General features: G+C 42.5%; 1 protein-coding gene across 1 annotated transcript; it reads right to left on the reverse strand.

Annotated features, from left to right (window-relative positions):
* Positions 1-583: 583 nt before the first annotated feature.
* Positions 584-18578, reverse strand: LOC128777117 (ankyrin repeat domain-containing protein 26-like). The gene is made up of 7 exons (XM_053902893.1): positions 18418-18578; positions 17845-18003; positions 9286-9592; positions 8532-8749; positions 7064-7292; positions 2135-2180; positions 584-739 (listed from the first exon to the last, which is right to left on the reverse strand). The coding sequence occupies exons 1-7, from the start codon at positions 18576-18578 to the stop codon at positions 606-608; spliced, it is 1254 nt and encodes a 417-aa protein (XP_053758868.1). The 3' UTR covers positions 584-605.
* Positions 18579-19664: the final 1086 nt, after the last annotated feature.

The raw sequence follows: 19664 nt of genomic DNA on the forward strand, positions 1-19664 counted from the left end.
GGGGCGGGGGAGGGGCAGTTCTTTTTTTTTTGTTTCTCTATTTTTTCTTTTCTCTAACTTTGTTTCCAAAAAGCAAATCAAAAATAACTAACTAGCTAAATAAATAAATAGAAAAGGTGAAAAGCTTTAGGCAAATTTTATTTCTCCATGTGGAAAGAGCTATGAATCAGTGTTGACAATTAAAATTATAAATAGGTTTTATGGCACTATAAAAAATTGTAATATGTACAAACATTGGCAATAGCCATAGCAGGAATACATCAAACTAATGTCTAAATCTTTAGGCCCACATATAGTGATAAAAATTGGAAAATACAAAAAAGCCATCCATGAACACTACTGAAGTATTAATGACAACTTGTTTGTTTGTGTGCTGTGCAAACAGCAGGGAGTGGAACAGTCTGATGTATGTCAAACCCTCTAGTGCTGCTTTCCACGTACAAAATGTGCTTAAAATTTAATGAGATGCCAAGAAACATAGTTTAAAATATTATACAGATTTTCATTACACACATGTGACACAAAAACATTTTCCTTTAATCAAGATTTTTCCATATAGTGGACAATGTTTTGTAAGCATCCAGTAAATTTTTTCTATTTATTTTTCAAATCATATAATTTTTGTTCAAAATCTGTACATATTCTTGTGACGCTTTCCATACTGGATCTTGATTTAGAATTGAATCATCAGTAGATACTAAAGGAGTTCTACAGGATCCTCGTTCAACTTCGGTAGCAGCTGAAAAGGAAAAGAAAGAATTATCTTCTTTCTCCAAAATACTTTTCACTACAAGTCCTTAAAAAAAAAGAAAGAAAAGAAAAGAAAAGAAAAAGAACAAAAGAAAGTTGGGGCCTTTATGAAAAGGTGTTAAGAAAATTGAAAAATAACTACGTACAACTGCAATATGAAACCCAAGATTAGTATTAAATATATTTTGCTCAGGGTTGCACACTGAATTAATTGCTATTGTGGATAAATATCAGAGTTTCTGGGTTTTTCATTTCAAGGTGAAATTACAAGATGAGGACACAGTCCACCCTGAACAATCATAAACTATAAACTGAAAAATCAAACAGGCATTTCCCAACATTTCTGAACAGGACCTTCCTTGATATACAGATGTAAGTGACAGGTATAAAACACAGCACTACTGGAACATACAGAAGGGACATCCCAGTTTTGCGTCAATATTGTCTGCTTTTTGGTGAAGGTGATATGTAATCTGACACCTGAAGGACAAGGAAAGAGTATGCTAGGTAGAGGGAAGAAGCACATACAAAGAGCTAGAAGTGAGGAAGAACACTTGTGCAATTATGAGTAGTTTAGTTTGAGAAGGTGCTAGAGCAAAGCAGCAGAGTAGGGAAATAGTGAGACAAGGCTGAATAATCTGGCAAGAAGCAAACTGATTTGGGTGTTTTCATTCCATGCTAAGGAATTTGAAGTTTTTCCCAAGGGCAAAAGCAATGACAAAGTCAATGAGTGAAGATTGAAACCCGTTACCTGTCAAGTGACAGCTATATGACCTCTAATTACTTAACCAAGTATTACTAAGACGACTTTGGCTTTTTGGGTCTTCTATCACTAACGGAAACAACAATGTAATAAAGCACACCTTTTCTGAGACTTGTGCAGGTTGACAGTTCCATAGGGATGGCACCAGTGAAGGAAGATTATCGCCAGAAATAATAACAGATATATAGATTTAGGGAGATTGAAAAAAACTTCTTTAACGTTTATTTATTTTTGAGAGAGAGACAAACCACAAGCGGGCAGGGGCACAGAGAGAGGGAGACACAGAATACGAAGTAGGCTCCAGGCTCCGAGCTTTCAGCACAGAGCCCTGTGTAGGGTCTGAACCCACCTGAGCTGAAATCAGTCGCCCAACCGACAGAGCCACCTGGGTGCCCCTAGACTTTTGGGGGATTTTAAAAGAGCTATGAAACATGAGGACTAAATGAGGAAGAAGTGTGTTCTTCATTAGGCTCATGTTTTTACATTTTTTATTAGATATGTACAAAAAAAAATGTGAATGCAGTATCCATTATCCAAACAATGGAAAGGGATGCCATTTACTATTTATAGTTTATTTCAGAAATCAATGATATCTAACTTCATACATTTTTGGCAACATACCTTCTTCTGGTGCTCTGGTTACTGCTTTCTCCAACTCCCGCTGCATCTGAAATAAGTCAAATATTATTTAGAATGTGTAAGGTAAACAAAAGACATTGTAGGAATTATATATAGCTTACGACATGTGGTCTTGAAACAATACTTGTAGAGATTAAACCGAAGTTAGGGATTGCTTACATAGAAAGACAATCACATGAATAAAATAAATTCCTACCTATTTTATGTTAGTTTTAGATAATTGAGAACAGATGCATACATACATACATACATACATACACACACACACGTATATATGTGTGTATATATATATATGTGTGTGTGTGTGTGTGTGTGTGTGTGTATACATATATAAAATGCCATTTAAGTGAATCTGATAAAAAGCACAATTAATATTGATCTATTGAATGTGTATAATCTCTGAAAGGTGATGTTTGATCTTACTGGTACAAAAAAGTTTAAACAAGAATCATATTGTATACTGAATTATTACTTGGAAATGATTAGAAAACCTGCCATTTATGAAAGTTTAATCAGTTTTTTACCTTAATGAATTGTTCCTTAAAATGGGCTTTCCATTCTTTCACTTTTAGAAAAACAAAATTTGAAGGAATGCTTTTGCTATTAATTTTTCAGAACTCACTCTTAAATACATATAAAATGAAGAATGTGGGACTGTCATACTGTCATGTGGAAATTCTACTGGCAAAATATTGAGTAATAATATTTTGCTATCTGTATTATGACTAAAACACTTATTTCTTTTCATATGCACACAAAGATTTCAGAAAATCTCTTTGAAGAAAGGAAAAATAGAGGGTTACAACAGTTTTCAAGCTTAGCTTCTGATTTATAACTTTCTCAATTAGAGATAAGGAAAACAATATACAATTTTCAATTGTAACTTTGTTTCCTTTCTCCAAATTAGGACCCAGTTTGGAAACACTTGACTTATTAAAGTTATGGTTATCTACTTACTTATGAAATGTGTATGAATATTTCCAACTACAGGTGACCCTTGAATAACACAGAGGTTGCGGTGCAGTCAAAAACCTGCATATAATTTTTCATCCCCCCAAAACTTAATTACTAATAGCCTACTGTTGACCGGAAGCCTTACCGGTAACATAAACAGTCGATTCGTACATGTGTTGTACAGTAGAATAAGCCAGGGCAAAAAAATGACATTGAGAAAAACAGAAGGAAGAGGAAATACACTTACAGTACTATACAGTATCCAAAAATAATCCATGTGTAAGTAAAGTAGTCCCGCACAGTTCGAAACCATGTGGGTCAAGGGTCAATTGTATATTCCTGTCTAGAATGTTCTTATTTAGATCTTTCTTATACAAGGTAGCCTCTCCCTGAATGCCCCAAACGGGCTCCAAAATAGTGTACTGAACAGAATCAACACTGGTGATAAGGATTCCAATGTCTTTACAAATGTAGGTGTGAGGACAAATGTTTTGGCTGACATGTTTCCCAATATTTTCAGAGACTGTTTTCCCTAATACCTTTTTTTAATTGAAGTATAGTTGACAGACACTGTTACACTAATTTCAGTATACAAATTCAGATTGGACAATTGTAGACACTATGCTATGCTCACTACCGTACGTGTAGTTACCCTCTGTCACCATACAACATTAATACAATATTATTGAGGATATTTCATATGCTGTATTCTTCATTCCTGTGACTTACCTATTTTATAACTGGAATTTGTACCTCTTCCTCCTCTTCACCTATTTTGTCCTTATTCTCTACCCACCTCCCCCCTACCAACCACCAATGTGTCCTCTGTAGTTATGATTCTGTTTGTTGACTTGTTTAGTTTTTTTATATTCCACATGTAAGTGAAATCAGATGGTATTTATTTGTCTTTCTCCGATTTATTTCACCTAGCATAATACCCTCTAGGTCTATCAATGTTGTCACAAATGGCAAGATCTCATTCTTTTTGATGGCTGAGGTATATTTCATTGTATACATATTACACATCTTCTTTATCCATTCATCTATCGATGGACACTTAGGTTGCTTCCATATTTTGGTTATTGCAAACAATGTCTCAATAAACATAGGGATGCACACAGCTTTTCAAATTAGTGTTTTCATTTTCTTTGGGTAAATACGCAGTAGTGGAATTAATGAATATCTATTTTTAAGTTTTTGAGGAACCATAACACTTTTTTGACAATAGCATTATATTCTGGCAGTATAAAATGAATGGGACAACTTTACTATACCAGACTTATAAAATTAATAACTCAATACCAGATGATGGGGGAAGGCTTTATTCAAACAACTTTATATTACCATTAATAAATACGATATAAAATATAAACCACGTTTTTTACATGACATGACTTAAGGAACTACCAAGGTAATGTTGCATCTTTTCCCCAAAAGCTCTTTTCCTAAAGATTTACCTCTGTGACCTTTATGTTTATTTCTAGGTGAAAACTGTGTTTCGATGGTGAAAATAGCTTTCAAGTCCATGAATAAGGACACATGTGTACTTTTATGTATACCTTTCCATTTATCAGAAATATAAGAGGGTGAGAAAATTTTACACAGAAAAACTATATATCAGCAAATTTTAATTCAAAGAACATTTTTAAAGAATTTTTAATTAGAAGGATTTTCTCATTACTGTTAGCATTCAAATATGGCCCATAGAAATCTAAGGTTCGGTTGGGGACACTGCAGGATTGAGGGACAAGGAAGTCACAGCCATAGTCTCCATCTCTCCTTTAGTTAGACAGCTCTACTTCTCTCTGTTTTACACAATACAGTGTAATGCAAAAAAAAAATTACATTCTATTCTTTGAAAACAAAATTATTTTGAAGGTATAAAAGTCACTAATTTAGTCAAAATCCCGAATTTTGCGTAATAGACAAAAAGGGCTCAGAGAGAGTGTACTTTGCCTGAGGTCATGAAACCAACTAGATGCAGACCAGGAATAAATACACTTCTGGTCTTACCAAGCCTAGAGTTCTATGCCAGTTACTTCCTCATAGTCAGGAAAAATATGTATATTTTAAGTATAACTCAGAGAAAATGAATACATAAAACTTTGTCATGTGGCTCAATAATGTTTAGGTATGAGGCACACAATAGTAGCTCGCTAACTAAATTACAAATTTTAAAGTCATGAATAAAAATAAAGGAACAGAAATTATGTTAACTCCTTTTAGTAGCAGTCAGTTTTTAAGCACAACTTTTTTAAACCACAGGACAGAGAACTTGAGAGAGAGAAGCTTTAGGTGAAGCAAGCAAGCTGAAACTGAGGAAATTCTTCCTGAAAGAATGATTTATTTCTTCCCAAGAAATTTTGGTTTATCAAAATCAATCAACAAATGAGGGAACCCATGGTGTGGTTATTTACAGCAAAATTTAAAACCCAACAGATTTCTCTTTCCCATCTAGCATGCTTCTGTCTAACCTCTCATCATTAGTTGGTATGTACAAAAGACACAATTCACTTTATTTATAATTTAAATCCGGTCAGAAATAATAGGTGAACCTTCACTTCTCACATTTGGACTTATCTCTCTCTCCCTCCCGACAGGAAGGGAGACTTACCTAACGGGTGAATTTGGGAGAAGGAGCTAAGCAGTGCTTATGTGTTTCTGAATCTCCTCTTTGAAAAGATGTGCCTGCCCACAGTAACATGAATTTGGGTCTGCGCTCAGCTCTGGGGTAAGCACCCGGCCCCCGGGGTGGGGGTCAAGCATTTGTTTCCTCAATTTACAACTGTGTGGGGAAGTGCCCAATTTGGGAGGAAGCCCAATGTGGCTAACATAACCTAAATCATATCCTCCAATTTGTTAGTGTGTATTAGTAATAAAGCTACTAAGTTTCTCTCCATCTCCCTGTCTCCTGTGTTCTGAATTTAGAAAGAGAAGAGCAGTGTTACTTGCCGCCTACCCAGTGTCACCTGTCACAGCTCCACCAAGAAAAATGACTAGACAACACTTACAGAAACATTCTCTTCTTCCTTGACTTCATAACTAATGTACATTGTTCAAAAGCAACGCCCACTCAAAAGAGAGCAAAAGTTGAAAGAAACCATTTTAGAAACAAACATAGAAAGTCAGACAAACTGAGGACACAGAGGAATACCTTCCAAATGAAAGAACATGACAACACCTAAGAAAAAAGAAACTAACAAAACTAAGAAAAAAAAAACTAAGAAAAAAAAAACAGAGATAAGTGATGTACCTCATAAAGAGTTCAAGGTAAAGGTCATAAAGATGCTCAGTGAACTTGGGAGGAGAATGAATGGATCCAGTGATAACATCAACAAAGAGATAGAAAATATAAAAAAGAACCAATCAGAGCTGAAGGATACAATAACAGAAATGACAAATACACTAGAGGGAATCAGCAGCAGGTAGAAAGATGCAGAAGAACAGATCAACAATTTGCAAGACAGGGTAGTAGAAATCATCCAAGCTGAAAAACAAAAAGAAAAAAGAACTTTAAAACTGAGACTAGGTTAAGGGACCTGTGGGACAACATCCAGTGTAATAATACTTGCATTCAAGGGGTTCCAGAAAAAGAAAAGAGAAAGGGGCAAAGAACTCATGTGAAGAAATAAAAGCTGCATTTTAAAAATTCAAATATTTGCTTGATTTAGCTATTTATAAAATGCTCTACAATCGCTCATCAAGAGTGATACAATAAAAATTGAAACAAAGGTGCTATAAGTCAAAAAAAAGGAAAAAGAAAATATATATATTTTCTTTATATATATATATATTTCTTTATATATATATAAAATTTACCTCAATTCTTTCTTAGCACATATAATTATGACTTTTACTTCGTATGTATTAGTTACTTAACTCAGAATTTCACCAAATTAAAAGCAACAATTATATCAGATATCTGAAACCCAAAGTAAAACAGATAATATAACTCACCTTCCACAAGGAAGTCTCCCAGTAGTCATATGACGGCCGTGGTTTTAAGGTAGGAATCACCAAGTTTCCTCTTGGAGTAAGGTTTCCCTTGAGCACTGAATTATTTTCAAAATGTCCACAATAAGGTGTTTCCAGGCCTGGGCTCATAGTAAGAGTCCTGAGTAAAGTTTGATGCTGCTGTCTCTCCGCAAGAAGTTTTGTATTGCTCTCTGACAGCCTCTCATTAGTCCTGTGAAGATTAAAAAACACAAATACATTTTCTTTTTCCCTAAATCATTCCTAAATGACTTACATCTTTTTAAGTTTCCATAATAGTAAATAGCATTTGCCATTGAACAGTGTTTTAACACTGAACATGTGACAGAGCACACCTACTATCTAAAATTATACTTTTAAAATTGTTCTAAAGAAATACTTATGTTTCCAGGGGGACCCCTAACGAACAATTCAAATGAGGGAAGGGAGAGAAGTGGCTATCAGTGATGTACACGGCTTAATGAATAATACTTGCTGTCTTCTGGAATGGCTGTACCGGCAGGATCCTTCAGGATGCCATTATATATACATACTTCTATTTCGTAAACCTGTTTACAGATATAAAAATAAACCATCCCTCAAAGTCATTTTCAAGCGTTTGCTTTCACCACTCTTGCACATTTCACTTACTATCTCAAAGAAACTGAGCATTTGACACCGAGGAATCAGTGAGACCAACAAGCTCTAGGGGAGATAGTAGATGGCAGAGGTGTGATCAGAAAGAACTAAAACAGCTACAGAGGCAGTTAGCTTATAACAGTTACCAAGGCACTGGAGGCAGAATCTGCCCTTTCTGTCTCCCTCCCACCATGGTGCTCGTTTTAGCCACTTTGGGAATTATACTCCCCTTCAGCCCTGTGTGAGTCCTTCTGTATTTCACATATATGCCATTATGTAAAGTAGAAAAAACATAAAGGATACTTTGTCTCAAGGCCCACTCTAGTAATAATACCAAAGTTCACAATCAAGAGAATAAATGTACCAAGCTGCCAGGATGAGTAGTAGTAGTAGTACTTGAGCTTTTAGGTTAAAGATGTCATCTTCCAAAAATGAACTCATCGACATTTCTATTTAGGGTACTTCTGGCAAGCAATTTTATAATAATATACTTCTAAATGAGAAAGCTTCAAACAATGCACTTAAAGACTAGCAGATCCGATCAATGGAAAATATACAGGGCGGGGGGTGCGGGGGTGGGGTGGGGGAAGAGGTCCTGTAAAACCAAAAAGAACCAAAAAGAAGAGGAGGGATGCAAACTGTCCTGGACTAACATTTCAAAGGTAAGTTCACTTAGAAACATCATTTTCCAAAATTACACGATCTAGTTGGCTTTCACTTCCTACTCATCTCATGATCTTGGCTCCACAGAAATTATGCTTTAGAGGCAAATTAATAAGCTAAATTTCTTGTCTATGATTCTGTTTTGGCTTACCTGTTCAGCTTATTTCTCAAGGACTTTCTAACTTTTAATTCTTCTAGGTAGAGTTGCCTGTAGGTTTCCAACTCTGTTTTAGTAGATTCTTCTTGAGACGTCTTCATTGTAGAGACCTGAGATTCCAGATCTTTAATTCTAAGTTCCATTTGACTTCTCGTTGAAGCATGAGCATTTTCTCTTAACTGGTCCAAGTTTTCTTGAGCTGCTGCTTGTGCCTAAAGCAAATTAACGGGATAGTTTTAAAATAGCTATAATCTGAATAATTAATTATACCTGTTTCCTTTAGTTCTGAGTCAATGATTCAGAGAGCAATTTTAAATGAAAAAAAAAGCTCAAGTGTAAAATATTTATCATCAATGTCAACTGAATTAAATATGATTTATAAAATTAAAGTTCAATCATTCTTGTATTAGAATTCACGCAATCTGATAATTCATATAATAGAATCAATGACAAAATTTTTAAAGTCGACAATAACCTTAAGAATAATCCAAGTACAGTGCAATTTTTAAATCATAATTTTTCTTTTCCTCTTAATAGCGAGACTAGTCGTTTAAATCATCATTTTTTCTTATCCTCTCGATTTAGTAGGAACAATGATGAAAACTGAACTCGTTAAAGGGAGGAACAAATGCCTCCAGAAGTCTACAAATTACCATAAAGCAAGTAGAGGAAACCCATACAACACATCTATCCAAAATGGAATTTGCAGTGAAATGAATGAAAGCACATTACAGATCAATCAATTAACCTGTAAAAACAGGTTGACTTCGTGTAATTTTTCTACTATGTCCAGTCGTGCTCTTTCTTCAATCTCCCGTTTATACTGTTCCACTTGACTGCGCTCTACCATATTCATTTCCATAAATTGTTTCAATTTTACTACTTCTTGTTGTAACTTCTTGTTATCGCTCTCTAGTTTTTCACGTTCTTCTTCGAAAGCTTTCATTGATAATAACTCTTGTTGAAGAATTTGATTTTTTGCATCCAGGTGTAGACATTTTGAAGATGTAGTTTCCAGTTGTGTTGTAAGGACATCAGCCTGCATGAATAAAACACTATAGTTTGGAAGTGGAGTGAAAAGACTCTAACCCAAAACTACTATCAAATTTTTTTTCAGATTTTAAGTAACCTCTAAGCCCAGTGTGAGGCTTGAACTCACAATCTCAACATCAAGGGTAACTGAACCAACCAGGCACTCAAAATGTTAAATAAACTCATTTGCAATAAAATGTTCCCTGTCTTAGAATGTGGACCCTTAAACAACTCAGAAAATCAAGAGCAAAGTTAAAGCCATCAGGTGTTACTGAAATAGATCTTTGCTATCATTGTCTTTACTACACAACATTTGCACTTGATTCTATACTTTTATTTTTCTATCATTCTTTCATATCTTTCTTTCATAAAATAAGTCCCCTCTTAGGAGAAAGTCTCTTAGCCCTTCCCCGATCTTAACACTCCATAATTTTTAAAGAAGTTTTAGCAATATCATATTGACTTATGTATGCCCGAGTTCAAAAATACGTCCCAAGATAAGACTCTGAAAATAAGACTCTAATTCATGAATCTACAAGTAATGTTTCTAATGCCACGGCCTTTTTCGGAGCTGCAAATGTTTTAATGCTAATTTGAACTGCGTTCCCGGGAGAAATGATTCTCCAGGTTAAGAAATCACATCTCCCAGTATAAAACTTTAATTGGATAATCCACATATTTTTTGAGACAAAAAAAAATTAATTCAATACTGTTATCTTGTAATCCTTTGTTACTTTCTAGAAAATAAGAGATCATACTAAACAACAACAACAACAACAACAACAACCACAACAACAAAACTGGCTGGAGTTTCAGTGATGCTGAGTTGGGAAGGTCTTCCATCCATTATATATGATTGGTAAGACAAGGTGAGTGGATGTGGTCATTTTATAAATTTGTTGATACTTCTGTGAAAATCCTGCCCCTTAAATATATGCTGGCTTCAGTAACTGGTTTCTAGTGAGCAGAATATGCAGAACTGCTGTGATTTTTAAGGCCAGCTTGGAAAATGTGGTACAGCTTCCATCTCACTTTCTTTCTCTAGGGAAGCTCACCCTTAGAACCCAGCCACCACGTTGTGAGGAATCCCAGGCTACCTAGTGAGTCTTCATGTAGATACTCCAGCTGAGACTAGCCAACGTCCTAGCCAAAGGCCAGCTTCAACAGCCAAACACGTGCATGAACAAGCCTTTAGATGATTCTAGTCTCCAGCTTCCAGTTATGCCAGCTGATGCCAAACGAAGAAGAAATGAGTTGCCCTACTCTGCTTTGCCTAAACTAAAGTTTGGTGAACAAGATAAATGCTGTTTTGAACTACTAGGCTTTGAGGTGGCTTATTATGCAGCAGTAAATTACTACCACAGATACTGATACTAAAAATGGTGTGCTGCTATTCAAAAAACCTAAAACTAAACTTCCTTTGAACCAGGAGGTAGGTGGAACCTGGAAAGATGTAGAAAAGCATAAGAATGAGACCCAAAAAGGGCCTCCACGAGACTCTTAGTGGAAGCCTGATGGCCTGTGAAGAGGCTGACAGCAAGGGTTTCTAAGCAAGTGAAGAAAAAATGACACTGGAGGAAAGGGAAGTCATGCTACAAAATACCTGAGAGTAAAACGGATAGGAAAGAGAAACTAAAGAAAGACTATGCAACTGAAAGGAACCAGGACTTAGTGGGTTCAAGTATCTGTTTCTCATTTACAGCCTCTCTACATGTGGAACTGTCAAATAATGCTGACATGAAGAAATGGCTTTTGGGTTACGAGAAAATCCAGGGTGCTACCAGGAAAACAGAAAGATTTAAGGTATGCCTCCAATTTCTTTAGGGATCTTAAGAATATAAGATTTTTTTTAAAAGTAGGTTCCACACCTGACATGGGGCTTAAACTCAGCACCCAGAGATCAAGTGTCACATGCTCTACCAACTGAGCCAGCCAGGAGCCCCAAGAGTAGACGAATTTTAAAGGCATCGTCATATAAGAGCTTCACAGGAAACCTGAAGCGAAAAGCTGATCTCAAAAGGACTTGGGAGGGTCGCTTTGCTAAAACACGGCATGAAATCCAGTAATAATTACAGAAAACTAAAAAAAGGTAAGAGATTTATAGTAGCAAACATACTATTTGCTAGCTTGGACTAAAAGAGATCAAATTGTGCAAAATGAAAAGAGGCCTTTGGGTCTTAGAAGTCCCACAGGGAGGAAGCAGGATGAAAAAACAGCTGCAAATACAGGTCATTCCTTATGAAAAGGAAGGAACCAAGAGCTCAAAGAGTAAAGAAAGGGAAGAGACATGGAAAAAGTATTCCCGTGGTTAGGACTAAGTCCTAACTTAAGAAATGACAGCATGCATCAGGCTATATTTCAAAACTCTTATGGACTAGGCTGCTTCCCATCTTCTTTTTCTGAATGGAAGAGTCTTCAGCAGTTGACTACAATCTTGCATTTGTGAGTGGTAAATAACTGTCTCTCTTGTTCTCAAGTCCTCATATTGAGAACACTTGCACTCAAGGGGCTATACTTTAGATACCATAACCCAGGCAGCTTATCCCCACTGCACCTGATTAAGATGGTAAGATCATGGGGTGCCTGGGTGGCTCAGTCAGTTAAGCGTCTGACTTCAGCTCAGGTCACGATCTCATGGTCCATGAGTTTGAGCCCCATGTCGGGCTCTGGGCTGATGGCTCAGAGCCTGGAGCCTGCTTCCGATTCTGTGTCTCGCTCTCTCTCTGCCCTTCCCCCGTTCATGCTCTGTCTCTCTCTGTCTCAAAAATAAATAAATGTTAAAAAAAAATTAAAAAAAAAAGATGGTAAGATCTTGGACTCAAGCAATTAACTCAAAACAATAAACGTGAATCATCACATCAAGAAAAGAAAGGGCAAGAACCATAGGACCCTCTCAATAGACGCAGAGAAAGCATTTGACAAAACACAGCATCCTTTCTTGATAAAAACCCTCAAGAAAGTAGGGAGAGAAGGAGCATACCTCGAGATTCTAAAAGCCATATATGAACAACCCGACGCTAATATTATCCTCAGTGGGGAAAAATGGGAGAGTCTCCCCCTAAGGTCAGGAACAAGACAGGGATGTCCACTCTCGCCACTGTTACTCAACATAGCATTGGAAGTCTTAGCCTCTGCAATCAGACAACCCAAAGAAATAAAAGGCATCCACATCGGCCAGGAGGAGGTCAAACCTTCCCTCTTCGCAGATGACACGATAATCTATATGGAAAACCTCAAAGATGCCACCACAGAAAGGCTCGAATGGATTCATGAATTCAGCAAAGTTGCAGGATATAAAATCAATGCGCAGAAATCGGTTGCATTCCTATACACCAACAATGAAGCAACAGAAAGAGAAATCAAGGAATCGATCCCATTTACAGTTGCACAAAAAGCCACAAAATACGTGGGAATAAATCTAACCAAAGAGGTGGAAAACGTATGCACTGGAAACTATAGAAAGCTTATGAAAGGAATGGAAGAAGACACAAAAAAATGGAAAAAGTGTCCATGCTCCTGGATAGGAAGAACAAATATTGTTAAAAGGTCGATACTACCCAAAGCAATCTACATGTTCAATGCAATCCCTATCAAAGTAACACCAGCATTCTTTACAGAGCTAGAACATATAATCCTAAAATGTGTATGGAACCAGAAAAGGGCCCGAAGAGCCAAAGCAATCTTGAGAAAGAAAACCAAAGCAGGAGGCATCACAATCCCAGACTTCAAGCTATACTACAAAGCTGTAATCATCAAGACAGTATGGTACTGGCACTAGAACAGACACTCAGATCAATGGAACAGAATACAGAACCCAGACATGGACCCACCAACGTATGGCCAACTGATCTTTCACAGAGCAGGAAAGAATATCCAACGGCGTAAAGACAGTCTCTCCAGCAAGCGGTGCTGGGAAAACTGGACAGCGACATGCAGAAGAATGAACCTGGACCACTTGCTTACGCCATACACAAAAATAAACTCAAAATGGATGGAAGACCTCAATGCAAGACAGGAAGCCATCAAAATCCTCGAGTTGAAAGCAGGCAAAAACCTCTTTGATCTTGGCCGCAGCAACTTCTTATTCAACACGTCTCCGGAGGCAAGGGAAACAAAAGCAAAAATGAACTACTGGGACCTCATCAGACTAAAAGCCTTCTGCACAGCGAAGGAAACAATCAGCAAAACGAAAAGGCAACTGACAGAAGGGGAGAAGGTATTTGCAAATGACATATCAGATAAAGGGTTAGTATCCAAAATCTACCAAGAACGTCTCAAACTCAACACCCAAACAACAAATAATCCCGTGAAGAAATGGGCAAAAGACATGAGTAGACACTTCTCCAAAGAAGACATCCAGATGGCCAATCGACACATGAAAAAATGCTCCACATCACTCATCATCAGGGAACTACAAATCAAAACCACACCGAGCTACCACCTTACGCCTGTCAGAATGGCTCACATTAACAACTCAGGCAACAACAGATGTTGGCGAGGATGTGGAGAAGGAGGATCTCTTTTGCATTGTTGGTGGCACTGCAAGCTGGTGCAGCCACTCTGGAAAACGGTATGGAGTTTCCTCAAAACACGAAAAATAGAACTACCCAACGACCCAGCAATTGCACTACTAGGCATTTATCCACGAGATACAGGTGTGCTGTTTCGAAGGGACACATGCACCCCATGTCTATAGCAGCACTATCAACAATAGCCAAAGTATGCAAAGGAGCCCAAATGTCCATCGATGCATGAAAGGATACAGAAGATGTGGTATCTAGATACAACAGAGTATTCCTTGGCAATCAAAAAGAATGAAATCTTGCCATTTGCACCTACGTGGATGGAACTGGAGGGTATTATGCTACGTGAAATTAGTCAGTCAGAGAAAGACAAAAATCATATGACTTCACTCGTATGAGGACTGTAAGAGACAAAACAGATGAACATAAGGGAAGGGAAACAAACATAATATAAAAACAGGGAGGGGGACAAAACAGAAGAGACTCACCAATATGGAGAACAAACTGAGGGTTGCTGGAGGGGTAGTGGGAGGGGGGATGGGCTAAATGGGCAGGGGCACTAAGGAATCTACTCCTGAAATCATTGTTTCACTCTATGCTAACTAATTTGCATGTAAATGCTAAAAAATAAAAAATTAAACTAAAAAAGTAAAAATAAAAAAATAAAATAAAGTATTTGTTACCGTGGGGAATTACATTATTTGCTCATGTTAAACCAACTTTGCATTTCTCAGATTAACTGAATATAGTTGTCATTTCATTCGGTTTTTTTTCATTATTTTATTTTATTTTTTTATGTTTATTTCTGAGAGAGAGAGAGCCTGAGCGTGAGCAGGGGAGGGGCAGAGAGAGAGGGAAACGCGGAATCTGAAGCAGGCTCCAGGCTCTGAGCTGTCAGCACAGAGCCCGACGCAGAGCTCAAACTCACGAACTTCGATATCATGACCTGAGCAGAAGTGGTCACCCAAGTGAGCCACCCAGGTGCCCCTATTTTATTTTCTTTGGGGGGGAGAGAGAGAGAGAGAGCGAGCACACAACAAGAGTGGGGGAGGGGGGCAGAGGGAGAGAGAGAGATTCTTAAGCAAGCTCCGGGCTCGATGTGGAGCCAGACGCAGGGCTCAATCCCAAAACCCTGGACTCCTGACCTGAGCAGAAATCAAGAGTCGCATGCTTAACCCATTGAGACACCCAGGCGCCCCTGGGGGCCTACATTTTCATTTGGCACTGGGCCCCACAAATTCTGTCACTGCAAAGTCCCCACCAGGCCACCTCCCCCCTCCCCTCAATCCCACCCGCACACTAGTCTCCCTCAGAATGAAATGCAAACTCCTCTCTGGGCGCCCAGACCCCGCCAAGCTGGTCCTGGAATCTTTGCTGCCCTCCCGACCTCGTCCACAGGGCTCCAGTCACAGTCCCCACCTTTCAGTCGCAGGGTCCTCCCACTGGCTGCTCCTTGGCCTGGAATGTGGCTGCCTGCTCAGAGGGGCCCTCCTGGCCCTCCAGCTACAGCGGCTGTCCCCTGCCTGGGTCTTCTGCTCCCCAGCACTCACAGCAGAAGCTAGCCGGTTCCTTGTTTACCTGTTCATGGTCTGTCTCCCCCACCCACACCCTGGCGCTCAGAATGTCAACAGGAGAGCAGGGTCATCTTAAGCCTATAAGCCTCAGTCACAGGTCACTGGTCTCGGTGGCGCCCCACCCCCAACCTCCTAGGACAAAGCCTGGCCCAGAGCAGCGCTCCCTAAACAACTGTTGCGTGAAGACACACCTTGCCTGAGAAGTGATGACAGACTCTGAGTGCCAAGTACCATCTAGTGTGGGGCGGCAGGCCCGGCCAGTGCGAGCCCAACCTGGCAGGGTGTTCTCCCCTGATCCCAGGCCCAGAGAACCCGCCCCGCCCCCGCACCCCGCACTCCCCACCTGGATCCTCAGTGCCCCTGAGATCAGCACAGGGGGTCGGGCAGTGCCAGCACCTCCCACCAGGCTCCCCCCTCCCCCAGGGGGACAATGTACAAAGGGCCACTTCAGCACGCAGCTTCAGCTCCATCTCTAGCCCACAGGCCTGAGGTGGGGGAGGGGAGGGGAGGGTGTGCCCCAGCCTTCCTCTGTCCTCATGGAGCCTGCTCTAGCACTGGGCCAGGAGGGTGACAGATTCAAGCTGTAGTGGGGAGAGGCTTTGTTCCAGGAGCTGCGCCTTGAGGCGTGGGGGGGATGCCCTTGCACAAGGAGGGGATGAGACACATCAAAGAACAGGGTTGGCATGCCGGGTCAGAGGGTGGTGTCCGTGGACCCAGGCAGCAGGAGTGGAGTGGCGCTCCCCCATGTGGACAGGGCACAGTTGCGAGGTGCAGCCTTGCACTCAAGAGGCTAAAGTGCCTGTAGGGTTAAGGGAGAGAGAGGAGCAGACCCGGCGGGGTCTGGGCCAAGCTGGAGGGCAGAGGCCTGGGCACAGAGTCGGCTCCCATTCTGCCTGGGACCCTCTGCCGCAAGACCGGCCACAAAGAACTCGCTCAAATAGTGCTTCCTGAAACCTGAGCTGATAACCCGAGATGTGACCATCCACCCAGTCTCCCAGGCCAGGAGCCCGGCAGTCATCCTGAATCTGGCTTCTCGCTGACCTCGTGCTCCCCATCGCCAGGCATGTCTCTTCCATGCCCAGGTGCTTGTCGTCCCACCTGGCCCCCTGTGCCACTGTCCCACGCTGCCTGCGCCACCATCCACGCTCACCTGGACAACAGCAGCAGCCTTGCCAGGGAAGGGGCTCCTGGCTTGAGTCCCACGAGCCAAGCGAAAGCCACATCTGATGCTGCCCCTCTCAGCTTCGAACACCTAATCCCAGGATAAAGTCCAAATCCTCTAGGAGGCTCCAAGTTTCTGTGTAATCTTTCACTCCCTGCCCAGGGAGGCTCAGCTGAACTGCACTTCCCCCAGGCTGAGGAAGGACTGAGCTGCCTCACCCCACACTGGGCGGTGCTGCCCAACTCTCCTGGGGCCCCAGCACAGAGCCTGATGCAAAGGAGGCGCTGACCTTGGCCTCTTGAATGAATAAACGACACCCCCCCTCCGCCCCCAAATCCACACACCTGCACCTGCAGTCAGTGCTGCTGGGCTCTCAGAAATGTTCTGGGGTTCAAAAACGTCTAGTCCTGCCTGGGCAAGGCACACCCCAATGAGGTGGCTCATGTACAGGAACTCGACGGGTCCCCCACAATGGGAGGGAAGTGGTGGAGAGCGGAGACACGGGGAAGGACTCCAGCCTTCCAAGCGCTCTGAGCAGGATGGCTGATCGTCCGGAGGAGACCAGGCAAGGAAGGAGGGGAAACAGGAAGGGATCTCGGTTCCCACCTGGGTGCTCAGTGCCTGGCACCATGCCCGGCTGCTGCTGCCTCAAAGGATGGGCTGGAACCCTGGCTCCAATGCCCCCCGCCCCCAACTCTGGAATCCTGCTCTCATGGAGGCAGAAAAGCGGGGGCTGGTAACGCCGCCTCACAGGGATCTGGGGAAGTGACCAGGCTGCTCCTGGCCCAGATCCTACAGCTCCAGCTCTCTGGGAGCCCGAGCAAGGTCGTCCACCTCCTTCAGGAGAGGTGGCCTGGAGCAGGTGCACCTGGGGAGCCTCCGTGGAGCTGGAACAATGAGCCCTTTCTCTTTTCCCTTCCCAATCCACCTCTGCCCACCCCTGACTTCGAGGGGCCGTGGCACCCTCGGATCAGGACCTGACCGTCTCCACCGGGGGACATTCAAGAAGCCCTCACCAAATGGCACAGGGCACCATGCAGGGCTGTAGGCACCGGGCCCCTGCTCCTTCATATGGAGCCGCCAGTCTGTTCTTGCTCCTCTGATTAGTTAGTCTTTTCCCTCTGCTAGATCCCGAGAGCATTCCGGAAGAGGGCCGCAAGTGCCCAAATGTCCCACTGAGTGTGAGAAAGAAGAGAAAGGAACAGCAGTGACCAGACCATCACCACAAGGGGACAGAGTCATTCAGGAGTCAGGTGGCCAGGGTCCAGGCCTTAGCCATGCCACTAGCTTGCCGGGAGAGCCTGAGCACCAGGTGAAGTGCTCCATCTTGTCTCACCGTCATGTGACCATTTCACAGAGGGGGAAACTGAGGTTTGGAGAGGGGACGGGACTCACCCGAGGTGTGGCAGCAGCCAGCTTTGGGGAGGTCCTGGCTCAGCAGAGACCACGTGCGTGCCACTGCAGCTCACCAATGCTCAAGGCCTCCCCGTTCCTGCCGGACCTCAGTTTCCCCCACTGACCACCGGGGGCACAGACTGGATCTTCCAGCTTCCGGCCGACGTGAGTGTTCCAGGTTCTAGAAGGCCCACATTCTAGGTCTGCTGCTCCGTCTTCCTCCTCTAAGTTCCGTGATCCCGCTTCTCTGGTCTGGATCACGGGGTTCTACTTTCCAGGTGCTGTGTTCCGGTGCCTGGTCCCCAAGTTCGCCTCTAGAAAGGTCTGCAGCCCAGGCAGGTTCTCCAGCCAACATGCTTCATTTTCATTCCCTGTATTCTTTCCCAGCCCCCAGCAGTCGGGGCCCACGGGTCACCACCTGGAGCTCCGGTTCCGTCGGCCCTCGGGGCTGCTTTAGGACATGAAAATGGCCGGGGAGGCCTGTCCCAGGCCCCAGATCACTGGGCTGAAGGGGATACTGGAGATCATCCTCACAGCTGGGCAGGAACACCCTTCCCCGTGTCTCCAGGACCACGTTTCTGACCACCCCCAGCCCTGCCGGCCTCTGCCCCCACCAGCCCGCACTGCGACAGCCCCCAACACGGCACTTCCCGAGGACAGAGACCTTGGGTCATGTTTCTTTGGGGTCAGAGCCTGGTACTTCCTTAGTGGGTGTCTGTTAAACACTTGCAGAATGAATCAACCAGGTGTGCCCAGAGTCCCGGCAGGATTACACACTGTCACAGTCTCAAAGACCAGAGTTCACATATGACAGAGATGCTCACGCTGTGTGTGCGTGCAGGTGATGTGCACAAAACACGTGCTCAAAAACACAGACACGTCACACCCTCAAGTCAGCAGATCTGTGCCCCTGGCACATAGCCTGGGCCCTGGCACTTGGCTGAATAACAGCTGACCGAATGAATGGGTGCTCTGTACTAGGTACATGGGGGAGACGGAGATCGAATCCTCACCCAGGATCAAGGCTCAGCTGTGATTCCAAAGACCATTTCCACGAGGTCGAACTTGACTACATTGTAGGAGGACCCCCTGGAAAGGCACTTTGGGGCCGGAGTCGGTAAGGAAGGCAGTCAACAGTGCTACGCACCCACCTGGGCACACAGATGGAGGTGAAGCAAATAGCCCTAGGGCCACCTCTGGCTGGGAGGGGCAGAGGTCAGCCTGGGGTGGGGTGGGGTGGCTTTCCAGGTGGAGGTGGGAAGGCGAGGGCCCTGAGGCCTAACCCCCACCCCCCCCGCGTACCTTCTTGCTGGAATGAGCTATCGATGTACATTTCCTGCCAGCTTTAGGACAGCAAGCATTTTCTCTAAGGAGCTTTGTCCTCCACATGGGAAGACTGAGTGCAGACCTGAGCCCTGGGGACTTTGCTCTCCTAGGCTTC

Source organism: Panthera pardus, unplaced genomic scaffold, assembly GCF_024362965.1.
Source record: "Panthera pardus isolate Hobbes unplaced genomic scaffold, ASM2436296v1 HiC_scaffold_15, whole genome shotgun sequence".
Classification (NCBI taxonomy): domain Eukaryota; kingdom Metazoa; phylum Chordata; class Mammalia; order Carnivora; family Felidae; genus Panthera; species Panthera pardus.

Coding starts and splice junctions, on each gene's coding strand:
- LOC128777117 (XM_053902893.1), bottom strand. CDS start 18,578: ATGTTGGCTGGAGAACCTGCCTGGGCTGCAGACCTTTCTAGAGGCGAA. Junction 8,750..9,285: donor AAGTCAACCTGTTTTTACAG/GTTAATTGATTG, acceptor AATTTGCTTTAG/GCACAAGCAGCAGCTCAAGA. Junction 7,293..8,531: donor TTGAGAAATAAGCTGAACAG/GTAAGCCAAAAC, acceptor TAATCTTCACAG/GACTAATGAGAGGCTGTCAG.